This window comes from Sinocyclocheilus grahami, unplaced genomic scaffold (assembly GCF_001515645.1).
Source record: "Sinocyclocheilus grahami isolate Dianchi unplaced genomic scaffold, SAMN03320097.WGS_v1.1 scaffold74.1, whole genome shotgun sequence".
Classification (NCBI taxonomy): Eukaryota; Metazoa; Chordata; class Actinopteri; order Cypriniformes; family Cyprinidae; genus Sinocyclocheilus; species Sinocyclocheilus grahami.
Window position 1 is genome coordinate 1465948 of NW_015505253.1, and position 13444 is coordinate 1479391.

Here is a 13444-nt window from a genome sequence, read left to right on the forward strand (position 1 = left end):
TTTTATTGTGTGTGTATATATATATATATATATATATATATATATATATATATATATATATATATATAAATAATTTACAAATAATACAAATTCATAATATTCATTTATTCATTTAAAATGCTGTATGTACATATGATTGTAATGGTTAAAAATCTGAAATACATAAACTATGAATGTAATTCCTAATGTGCATTGTAAGCATACTGTACACCATAAGTGAAAACCTTTGTGTGTTGATCTAACCTGTCATCCATCGCGAGGGTGTATTCCTGACACGGTGGTGGATTAACCGGAGGAGGAGGAGGCAACAGTTCAGTCCAATTCATTGGGTTCTGTTTGATCTGTTTAGTTGATCGCCCACCTTTCTTCTGTCCTTGACTTCCTGTAAAGCAAAAATAAAAAAATAAAAAATACACATTCAGTGTGATACAAACAGTGCTATATTAACTCCCAGGCCACAATGCCATCTGAACTTATAAATTAATTTGATTGCAAACTAAAATGCTTTAAGTTCTGGTTCATTTCTTTTTCTGTTAGTTTGTTTGCGAGCTTGATGCATGTGTGAAACAAATGGCACTTTTACACTCAGGAGAAGCAACATTAATGACACCCACAACATAATTTATGCGGTGTAAAACGCTTATGCGCATTATCTCTCTATTTGTAATTAACGTTGCGCTCTCCATCAAAAAATGAGTCATTTTTCAAAACTAACACTCTTCATTGCCCAGAGGAGAGGTAGAGAGAGAGAGCATTAACAAGAGAAACATTGGAGGCCAATTAACAGAAAGGAATTAAAATTCAGAGCCAATGAGCTGTGAGGACCTCCACGCACTCAGACCTTCTCTTTAATTACCTGAACTTCAAATACAATATAAAAATAGATACGATGCATTACGCCGGCAGCCTTGCATACACCGCAGAATGGGCCTCATTTATCTTTGTCCCGCAACAAACACCGGCTTTCTGACAACATTATCCCCCCTTTCTTTGAGTCGGATGGATGAACGCCGGAGTAATTAATGACGGTGTGGCGAATTGCAAAAAAGGGAGGGGGATATCCTCCAAATCAGACACATCCCGGGAAAATGCGGCAGACCTTAGAAATCTGCAGGGAACATGGTTTTAACGAAAGGAATTAGGACTGAGAGAGAGATTGTTTCTGCCGTTTAAGATATGCACTCGTGCACCTCAGAAATCGTGAGGAAGAATCGCCTCCTTTTGTTCGGACGCAAATGTTTCTCTTTGTCCCCCGGAGTTTCTCAACAATGAGTGAGCGATTTGTAAATGTCCTGTTTTGCATATTATTTACTGCCTCTTGAAGTGATGAAAAGGCTCTGAAATAATGGAAATGAGAAGAAAACTGAATAATGCGATAAATTGCAGGCTAACCGTTTAGGAGGTTATGTCTGCAGGTTTTAATGACAACTTGGTTGGTTGGTTGGTTGGTTGGTTGGATGGATGGATGGATGAACAACAGAACTTTGGATGGATGCATGAACAACAAAACATTGCATGGATGGATGGATGGATGAACAACAGAACTTTAGATGGATGGATGGATGAACAACAAAACATTGGATGGATGGATGATGGATGAATGAATGAATGCATGAAGATAGATAGATAGATAGATAGATAGATAGATAGATAGATAGATAGATAGATAGATAGATAGATAGATAGATAGATAGATAGATAGTGGATTGATGGATGTCTTACCAGAAGTGCTGCTCCCCCTGTCGGAGCTGCTGTAGGTTCCTCCTGTGAGGACGTCCTGGGCCTGGTTATAGGGGATGGTGCCTGAGACGGGCCCCTCACCTCGATAGTGGTCTAAGCGATTGCAGTCAAGAGATTTTGAGCTTTAGTTTTTATTATACATACTGGTAAGGCATTATGATCCAGTCCTTTCATTTAGAGTAAATGAAAAAAATATTTTGTGAACTAGACAAATGAAAGCTCTTATAAAATGCATACACTTCAATGCAGAACGCTTCAGAGTGGAACATCAGACAGTCGAGTGGTAAAAGGTTACAAAAGGGTTTCAGTCATAAGCTGTTATGACTTGTTGGTGACTGGTTTCAATTGTCTACCAAGTGTGAAATATCACACCCACACGCAGTTAGATTCATGCAAGTTGAGTCAAAAAGCAAACACAATGACCTTTTTAGTGGCACAATATGAAGCAGCAGATAATGGATAGCTTTGAGTTTGAGTTACATTCCCCCTTATTTGTATAGTAATCTAAGATCTCTGGCTTCACATTGTTCTGAGACATCCGACACTTTACAGTCTACTCTTTACCTTCATCCCCATCCAAACAGTAAAACAACAGCTATAAATATGGATTAAGTTTACTAGCAGAGCACAGAGTTGAATTACACATACACGCAATATGAGCAACCGTGACGGATAAAAAAGGGGTTAGAAAGTGAAAAAGCCACATGTAAAGGTGCCAGGGAGGCTATTAGGAATCACAGTCGTGTAACGCTTTTATTGTGGTCTGAATATGAGGAGACAATAGAGCAACAAGAAAAGAAGAGCAGCAATTCGATGACGCACCTTTGTGGTAAACCGAGAAAAACATGGCATGGGTTTCTTTGAAGAGCTTGAGCTAGTGTTTAAAATCAAATTCAAATAAATCTGCCTTAAATTTTTGGGGACCGCAAGGAAATCCACAAAACTCACCCTTGTTCAATTTGTTTTGCTCCATGACGTTATACTGCAGTGGCGTGTTGATGTCAGCCTGTTTTTGAGGCGTTCCCTGGCTGCTCTTCCAGCTCAGCTTCTCATTAATGTCAGCACTTCCTCCTCCACTTCCGCCGCTGCTGCTGTTCACGTTGTTGTTGGCCAGGCTGGACTGGATGAGCTGGGTGGTGGCGTAGGGCGTAGGTTGACCACCAAGACCCACAAAACGGCCATCCTTTAGGTTGGGGCTGTTGAAGGTCTTCATCTCGTTGATCTTGTTGGAGAGGTCCACGTCACTGTAAAGGCCCGTGTCGGGAGCCAGAAGGTTGCTGGCCTTGTTGTCCATCTGGTTGCTGTAGTTGGCGATGCAGTCGGCTGGATGATAGAAGAGGAGTAAGACATTTTGATAGCCAAAAGACTGTTTGGGATCTAAGGATAAACCTGGATTCTGATATGTTGTAGATATTTATGTACTGATCAGACTGAAGTGCTTTTAAAATAAGGGGACATTTACAGAAACTCATGGAGAGAAGACACTGAAAGAACACTTGAAACCAGAAATTTCAAAGATAACGTTGAATACTCAAAATACATATATCAAGATAACACACGTTTCATCAGAATCTCTGACACTGTCCTCCTCCATCTCCCTCGTCCTCGACACAAGCTAAGCGTGTCACTTTGAGTTTCCCGAGCAGCCACGAGAAAGGCATCCCAGCTCATCAAGCAGGATGTTCCAACACGTCCGAATCAAAAGCCTCTGAAACGAGGAACGCTGTAAAAGACCATCCTCTGACAGATCCAATTTTCCCCAGTTCATAAAATATTCAAATCCTCGCCGGGATCTGAGCGAGAAGCTTGGCGTGTAAATACCGCGGCCTGCCATTGGACGGATTTCGAGCGTGGCTCTTGTTTCCACAAGAAGAAACGGCTCTGCACTTCAAAGGTTGACGTATCAATGATAAAAGATCCCATGGAATGAGACAAACTAAGTCGTCTTTCCAGAGAAGCCCTGTGGGTACTGATCCGGTTAATATCCTGGAGATTTTTTAGTATTTGGCACACCAGGCAAGCAGGTGTCAAGCTTTTAAAACGTCATGCTGTGAGAATCACTCAACATTTATCCTTCATTCCTGCTTTGATGAAGGCGACAGGGATAAAATCTAGTGTTAGTGAAAACACACTCCCAATAAATGGATATCAAAGGCAAAGCCAAGCTTTTTGGGTTAAAAAAGCTCCATCTACGGTTTCTGTGGATGGTCTGAACAAACAAAGCCTAATCCTCAGGCCTATCCATGAATATGGTAGCTAATTTCTTAAATTCAATAGAAAGACATTTTTCTGAAAGGATTGGATGCATTTAAGGGTTCTGTTATGAATGAAATACTCTTAGCCAACGGCTTAGTCGCACCAGCTGATAGCGGAGAACAAAAAAGCTCTTGTAGTGACATTTAAATATCATTAAATGAACCAACAGTGACACCGCTGTCCAAACTAAGAGTTGCTTTGTGAAAACTGGGTAACTCTGTAGATTAACGCCGCTTTGTCACTTTCAGTGTGTGTCTCTTTGGACTCGCGAGTCAACCTGGTCTTCTTTTGTTTGTAAAGTAACTTGCTGACTCCTGAAATAAAGCCACCTGGAGGTGCTCCATCACTCCTTCTCTTTCCTCGCCCTCTCTATTTCTCTCTCAGGTCTATTTTGACCTCTGTAACGGCTCCTGATTTCCTGAATAAGCAAGAAACTGCATTAAAAGGTTCTAACGGCGGTATGGAAATCAGACGGCTGATTGGAATAGCTGGACTACAGCCTGCGGGGCCTTTTCAATATCGGCCGCTTTTATTTTCCCTAAAACGTCCAGGTTCCAACAAATCACACACGCAGTTGTGTGTCAAAGGAAGGACACGATACTTGAGTTGCGTTCCATTCTACTTGGAAAGTTGGAATTTCCAACTTGGATAGGTTTACTAGAACGTACTGCTTCCAAGTTGGAAACTTCAGTGGAAATGAACAAACCCAAACTTCAACGATTAACGATAAAAATTTTGTTGCACAAACAATGTGGTATAAGGGGGAAATCTGAACCGTTAATGGCAAACGATTGCTTTAAATTAATTTAAACAAGTCCTTGAGTCACAGTTAATATAATAAAGCCTGTTGTTCTAGTCGTTAGCAAGTCTTTTCCTCATCTGTGACCCTGGAGCACAAAACCAGTCTTAAGTCGCAAAGTTGCAATAGCCAAAAAAACATTGTATGGGTCATTATTATCGATTTTCTTTAATGCCAAAAATCATTAGGATATTAATTAAAGATCATGTTCCATGAAGATATTTTGTCAATTTCCTACCGTAAATATATCAAACCTTATTTTTTGATTAGTAATATGCATTGGTAAGGACTTCATTTGAACAACTTTAAAGGCGATTTTCTCAATATTTAGATTTTTTTGCACCCTCAGATTGCAGATTTTCAAATAGTTGTATCTCGGCCAAATATTGTCCTAACAAACCATACATCAATGGAAAGCTTATTTATTCAGCGTTCAGATGATGTATAAATCTCAATTTCAAAAAATTGACCCTTATGACTGGTTTTGTGCCCCAGGGTCACATTTAAGTAACAAACTCATCCAGAAGTAGTATTTCCTTATTTGTCGCTTTGGATAAAAAATTTAAAAAAAGCTTGCTAAATGAATAAATGCAAAAAACTTGAAATAATCTCTATTTATAATTGTAATTTTTTCCACTTTGATTCGAGCATAGCATCATGCCTCTGTACACTAACAGCTAGACTCCTACCCACACTCGCTCACACGCTCACCTGGGCGGCTGTAGGTGGCCAGGTTGCTGTCACTGTTTCCGTTGCTGCCGGTGCAGCAGTTGATGGGGCAGTCGTTGTGATTGGAGCAGCTGTTCGGCCATGTGTCTGCAAGCCAGGGCTGGGTAGCTGGTTCACCTATGTTCAACAAGCCTGGCCTGGAAAACATGGACACATGGTGATTTATTACTAACGTTAACTTGGAAGTGGTACATGCACACTGTATGATCATGATCAGTAGTGTTAAATGCTGTTTCTATTAACAGCATTCTAGCCTGACACAGCATCATCGGAACAACCATTGGTGTGAGTTTTGGGGCAGGGTTAACAGTTTGACCAATGGCACGCCGAGGGAAGACTATTCTGTTTGGTGGCACAGAAATGTCCCGTTTCAGCTTTAAACAGGAAGCCTATCCCATCTCCTTGTATCCCAGTGCATCTCTCAGTGCATTAGGCTGTATCTGTGCTAAATGGATTGCATTTGCTTGACTTGCTCATGGCTGATGACACTGTTTCCCTGAGGCCTCGTGGCCGTTAGATCTCCGTGTGGATTACCCAAGTGCTGGAGAACATTGCTGCTCCAGCCATCGCTAAAGGAAGAGCTTGGAGCTCCCAGCGCATGCCAGGGTGTCACAGTCAATCAACGTGATCTCAAGAGCTGGAGAAGCTCTGAATAAACGCATATAAGAATTCATCCAGCGCCCATAGTAACCGTTTCTATCAAATCTTGCAGTTAAAGTCATTTTTATTTCAAAACACTGATTTATGTTTGATAGTTAGCTTTCATGATAAAACAAGGTCACTTTAAAATGCTTCCAAGGAAATAAAGGAGATGAGGGAAGTTTTTTTCAGGGACGCTTATCAAAGACACAAAACGAGCATCAAAGAAAGAGTTTTGTGCAATGAATCTTCAACGTGATGCTTCAAAGTAAACGTGGCTTCCTCTTGTCTTCGTTCGTTCCATATCCCTGCAGCATGGTATGTCTCTTTCTTTTATTTTTCTAACAGACTCTTTAGCTTCAAAAGGCTTAAAGGCAAGGGCAAAGACCTGCTTGATTAAAAGCTGGACTCCAAAAAAAGACACACACTAAGCATCGTCTGCAACTATTTGAACGAGGTGCACAAATGCACACGGTGAAATGAACTGGTTGGAAATGATTGCATTAGCAGGGTTTCAAATCTAACATTAGAGGGCTTTTGTCTCATCTGGGTTCTGCAGGGCTCCGTCTCGCTGCACAACCTCCAAAAATGTCTTTGCAAAGACAAAAATGCCCCCTAGTGTCAATAAAACGCAATTACACTACAGTACACACCCTTCACACGGACATTGTTGGCTTCTGATAAATATTAACTTCAAGGTTTTAAGGTGTCGGATCACAAAATGTGTGTTTTTTTAAACATCTCACCTTCCAGCACTGCTGACGGCCTCTCCTCCTCTCTGATAGGCCACTGTAGATAAAAGAAGTTACATTAATGAGAACAAATAACATGGAAAACCTGTAATGAAATAAATGTCTTGCTGTCAAAGGGCAAAGAAAATGTCCGCAGAAGAAACTAATTCATACAGTTTAAGAATGATGGCAGATTTTGGATTTCTGGGTGAGCTATCTCTTTAACAGGCTCATCCAAGCATATTTTGTTGGCCTTGTATTTTCTTTCATATCTTACAAGCTCCTGCATTTCGTGGAAATAAAGCTTGTTTGGTTTGCTACTAAAAACAAGCCTTCTCTTTCTCAATCCATCCCTCCCCTCTCATCTGTTTGATAAAAACCTCCCAAAACCAGGTGAGTCAACAGCGGTTACAGAAAGATTGCACGAGATGAGAAATAATGAAAGGGTCTAAGCGTCTTTCTCTGGTATGTAAGTCATCTGAGTTCAGTCCTCATGCTAGCCGGCTCCTCTCTTCGTCTAATTGGTCATGAGACTTCTGATGTCACAGCTTCCCATCCGGTCTGAAGCGTTAGGGTGGGCCGCTCTGCCGGTTCTAACAGCCCTCTTTAGTCAAGCACGCATTTCCTCCCTCTCTGTCTTTTATGTTTTTTGACTTCTTTTTATGCTGACAAGTCCATGCGACTGAAGTTCTCTTTGATGATCCATGTAAACTCAGACTGGGGTTCTTTTCTTGTGGGGAGATGTATTTTTAAAGAGAGGCCGTGCCTCCCACGCTTCGCCTGTGTCATATTTGTTTGGAGTTCTGCTGTGCAGAACGAACGTGACTGAAGGGAGTGTTGAGGGACACTTCATTACAACGGCTGAGAAACATTATACTGCTGTGCGCTTTCCAACTCCAGCAGGCAGGAAGTCGTCACACTCTAGGGATTGTGGGAATTCTGGGCATATGTGCTGTGAGGAAGGTGTGATTACCTGTGGGGGTGAAGGTGAAGGAGGGCACTGCAGACACACAGAGCAAAGAGGAAAAAAAGAGCACATTAATTATTCATCAGATTCTAATTATTATTCAAAAATTAATTATTCATCGTAGCAGCACTGTGCATTAAACTTAAATATTTATGCAGTTATTGGAAAAAGTTTTCAAAAAGGCACTTGTGATTATATTTTACAGTCTCTGATGTAACGAGTCTGTTACCAATTACTCAGAACATTGAAACCTCATCACAAATACACAGTTCATTTCATTCTCCTTGTCATCTGAACTCTGTGGTTTTACAGTTGTGGGCTTGTGTGTCTGATTAACTGTATATATATATCAGAGACAAGAGGAAAATATTGACATCTAAAGTTTCTGAAGAAAATGGCACCACAATGCTTGGATTTTGTAGATGATTGCTATGTTGATATGCAGTTGCTAGGGTGTTCTGGGAGGTTGTTAACTGGCCCAAGTAAAAAAAAAAAAAAAAGAGCTCACTTTACTATATTCTGGTCCCTATATGTGGCTTAATTATAAATTGAAATAATTTCCCCTCTATTTTATCTATTTTTATCATACACTAAATAAAAGATCTACTGATACTTGCCACAAAATCTCCACTAAATTAGTCATTTACATATTTAAACATTATAATAAATCATAATATTTAATATTGTATCACACTATACATAAAAATAATATAATTTTAGTAATAATACATGTATATTAATATAATCAAATATAAAACAAACAAATAATAATAATAATAATAATAATGTATTTTAAATTAATATGATTAAACAAACATATTTATATTAATATAATTAAAATAATAATAATAATCATGTATTTTAAATCAATAGAATCAAATAAAATAAACATTTACATTAATAATTAAATATAATAATAATTATTATTATATAATTTTAATAATAATAAATGTATATTAATATAATCAAATATAAAACAAACAAATAATAATAAGAATAATGTATTTTAAATTAATATGATTAAACAAACATATTTATATGAATATAATAATAATAATAATAATGTATTTTAAATTAATATGATTAAAAATAAACATATTTATATTAATATATTTATATTAATATAATTAAAATAATAATAATAATCATGTATTTTAAATCAATAGAATCAAATAAAATAAACATTTACATTAATAATTAAATATAATAATAATTATTATTATATAATTTTAATAATAATAAATGTATATTAATATAATCAAATATAAAACAAACAAATAATAATAAGAATAATGTATTTTAAATTAATATGATTAAACAAACATATTTATATGAATATAATAATAATAATAATAATGTATTTTAAATTAATATGATTAAAAATAAACATATTTATATTAATATAATAATAATAATAATAATAATAATGTATTTTAAATTAATATAATCAAATCAAATAAACATTTACATTAATAATTAAATATAATAATAATAATAATAATTATTATTATTATTATTATTAGACACCCAAACATGTGACATGTGAATTCGAAGAATTCAGCTGCATTCTAACTGTGTACTTTATTAATTTTGACTTAAATCTATTATAATAAATCATAATATTTAATATTATATTGTATTATTATACATACAAAATATAATTTTTATTAATAATAAATGTATGTTAATATAATCAAATATAACAAACAAATAAAAAATAATAATAATGTATTTTAAATTAGTATAATTAAAATAAACATATTTACATTATTAACATAAATAATAATAATGATAATATACCCAATCATGTGACATGTGAATAGTAAGAATTCGTGCCAGGCTGCAGTCTAACAGTGTACTTTATTAACTTCGACTTAAATCTATTATAACATATGCCCTCGGTCTGATGTGAAATCTAGTTTCTTTCATGTTGATCAAAGGCTCCAATAAGCAGATGAACACGGCTGAATGGCGATATGGGATCAGAATTCATAATAAACAGCCCATCAGAAACATCAAAGTATCTGTGCAGGAAGCTGCTGCGTGTGATGCCGTCAGGATTGTTTTCTGGCAGTGTTACACCGATACATCAGAATGTCTTCACCTTCTCATCTTCACGTATTTACGGGAAAACAACCTTTAAAATTGTCAGCCACTGCCGTCCTTTTCAAATGTCACGTTTATCGGCTGCGCTCGTCTGCTTCTTGGCAGTGCTTTGAGTAAAGATGAGTCTAATAGATTGGGCCGTTTTTTGATGATTTTATCCTGTATGCATGAAGGCTTTGAAGCAGAAGTAGATTGATGCTTGGCAGGCCAAATGCAGCATGGGAAAAAGATCATTTGATGGACGATAAATAAATCAGATCTCAGGAGTCTGGGGATGATCAGTGTTTTTAAACAATTTAACACACATTCACAGCTAAACGCACATGTACATCACACACACACACTCTCCCCATCACCCCGTTCCACCCGGAGAGCAGATTAACACTTCATGTGTTTACTATTATCCACCTCTGCTCAAACACGTTCACGCTCAAGAGACTCGCAGCTACCGGTTCAAACATGGCAACCTGTGTTTCACAGTAATACAGGTCTTTAGTAGCTCAACAGATGCTAAAACCAATGAAAATTGTCTCACTTGCTTGCAGGCACAAAAAGGCACTACGTTTCTATGTACCTTCTGGGCTATAACATTTTACCATCATGCATAAATTAGGGCTCAATCAAGATTTCTTTCCTGCTTGATGCGTACTGAAAAAAAATTAATTTATTTTAGTAAAATTTGCATTCTTTAAACTGCAATATATAGTTTATATAGTTATATTATATATAGCATATATTCTATATATGTAGTTTAATAAGTAACTTTACGTTGTAATATGAAAATCTAAAATAAAAATTTATATATTTAATATTTTATTTATTTTATACTAACTTTAAAACTTTAAAATACCTTGTGTACTGAAAATACATTTTATTTTAGTAAAACTTGCATTCTTTAAAGTGCAATATATAGTTTATTGTGTGTGTGTTTATGTATGTATATATATATATATATATATATATTCTAAAATATCTTAATTTTAATTTAATTTTATACTAACATTAAAATACCTATTATTTATAACATAATTTAGTAGGTTTTTAATTTGCAATAATAAATTAATTAGCACATTACTGCTAGAAAACGATGGCATACAGTAATTTGTTTGTCAACCTTTATAACTGAAGCTTCCAAGACAAGATAACTTGGTTATAACTAGACTAGGAGACGACCAGACTGCACATATCCGCATGCTAAGCTTAATGCTGAGCCCTGCAAACCGTTTTTGTTGCGTGTTTTTCTTTATATATACACGAGTCCCAAAGCCTTAGAAATGGCTTTATAATCCTTTCCAGACTGATACATTTCAACTGTTTTGTTTCTCATCTGTCCCTGAATTTCTTTCGATCGTGGCATGATGTGTTGCTCTTTATTTTCACACCACTGTACATATATATATATATATATATATATATATAATTCCACTAACATTTAGAAAGAATGTCTCTTCAAAAGCTACCTGTCAGTCTTGTGCGGTTGTTGAAACAAGATGTTGTCGAGTCATCCTGGTAAATGAATTCAGGTGCTCTCAACCTTGAAAAATGGACATATTCATTTGGGCTTTTTTGTGCTCTTGTGGTCGACACGTTCAATTAACTTGAATGCGGCCCAGCCTTGGGAGTCTATGAATGTGAACGCTAATGAATGGCTTGGATCTTTTCCTTTAGATTCCTGCCAATAAACATTCCATTAGCTTCATGTCCTTGAGACACGCATCAGGGAAAAAAACGTCATTGTTCCATTCGCCATCTCAGTCATCTCTTCAATGAAAGAGAAAACGGAAAGAAAGCAAAAGCTGCTCTTAATTCAGACTGTAAAGGATCAGCCACGATTCATCAGGGTCAAGAGAGGAAACGGCTTTTTGAAAACAAAATATGAATTATGTGGCTGTGGATAGGGCTTATCTAATTTAGGAAAAGTATTCTCATACCAGCTTTAATAAAAGAGACTGATGTTTGGGATTAAACCTGAGATTACAAAGCCAAACATTAAACCAGCGAAAGAAAGAAAGAATAGTTGATAACGTAACGATTAAACATCTCCCTCTGACTAACACAAACTCAATATTAAAAGATCAGCTGGAATGTTTCTGCTTTAGATGAGACACAGGCCACGCCTCCTTAATGAAAGCTCAGGGATTCATAATGATTAGGTTGGAGTGACTAACCTCCTACTGATGTTATATTTTATGCGTTTTGAAATCATTATATGTGAAGACACTGTAAAATCAGTGGTGTAGCACCAGCGCTAAAGAGAAATGAAGTTCAAGCTGGCTGGGCTGACCTTTGCGGATGCCGGCGTAGCTGCTGCTGAGGCCGTTCCTCTTCTTACGGTGGCGGTACAGCCAGATGCTGAAGACCATGAGGATGATCCAGCAGGCCGCGCCGAGGCCCGCGATGAAGGCCGGCTGACGCACCACGTCTGAGATCTGCTGGGAAATTGTATTGTCATCGTCCAGCGGCGGCGGAAGAACACGGCCTGACGAGTCTGAGAGAAAGACATGAGAAATGAGAAAAAATGATTTGATATAGACCATAACACTGATGCAATAATGAAAGAAATATTTCAGGTACAATAAACCTGCGGAATGCTGTCAGTTTCAGAAGAAACGATTTGCACATAATCCAATTGGGTTATGGGAAAAAAAAATGAATTGACAGTTAAAAATCAATAACTATAATAGTAAAGCCAGTTAATATAACAGACAACTAAAAGATAATTGCAAAACAAAAATAATAAAATACAATTTTGCATGTCACAGAACTTGTTTAACACAATATTCCTTTAAATTTGTAAAACTTTTTAATATAATTGTATTTAATAAAATAAGATAATAACTAAATTAATAAATGTATAAATAAAAATAATATAGTATATAAATGTTTTTTGCATGTCACAGAACTTGTTTAATGCAAAACATTCCTTTAAATTTGTAAAAGCGTATACAGAAAATATTTGTAGTTAATAATAATAGTAGTAGTAATAACGACAGCAATAATAATTATTTACACTACCGCTCAAAAGTTTAGGATCAGTAAGACTTTTAAAGAAGTCTCTTATGCTCATCAAGGCTGCATTTATTTGATCAGAAAAGATACTTGCAAAATGTTATTATAATACAAAATAATGGTTTCTATTTTAATATCCTTTAAAATGTAATTTATTTCTGTGATGCAAAGCTGAATTTCCATCAGCCATTACTCCAGTCTAAAGTGTCACATGATCCTTCAGAAATCATTCTAATATGCTGATTTATTATTAGAATTATCAATGTTGGCAACAGTTTTGCTGCCATTTTTTTTTTTTTAGAAAATACTATTAAAATAATATTTTTTTTTCAATACTTTTTTTCAGGATTCTTTGACGAATAAAAAGTTAAAAAGAACAGCATTTATTCAAAATATAAATCTTTTCTAACAATATAAATCTTTGCTATCACCTCATCAATTTAACACATCCTTGCTGAATAAAAGTTT

General features: G+C 36.1%; 1 protein-coding gene across 3 annotated transcripts in view; it reads right to left on the reverse strand.

Annotated features, from left to right (window-relative positions):
• Positions 1-13444, reverse strand: part of LOC107585730 (roundabout homolog 1-like) — a 48946-nt gene that overhangs the window by 8583 nt on the left and 26919 nt on the right. For 2 of the 3 annotated variants that reach the window (XM_016272877.1, XM_016272876.1), the window contains exons 11-17: positions 12252-12455; positions 7868-7894; positions 6910-6952; positions 5507-5661; positions 2689-3063; positions 1723-1833; positions 244-382 (exon numbers count right to left, since the gene is read on the reverse strand). In XM_016272877.1, coding sequence (XP_016128363.1) covers positions 244-382; positions 1723-1833; positions 2689-3063; positions 5507-5661; positions 6910-6952; positions 7868-7894; positions 12252-12455 — 1054 coding nt within the window. The remainder of the gene's footprint in view (positions 1-243; positions 383-1722; positions 1834-2688; positions 3064-5506; positions 5662-6909; positions 6953-7867; positions 7895-12251; positions 12456-13444) is intronic. The other variant, XM_016272878.1, reaches the window with a different exon arrangement.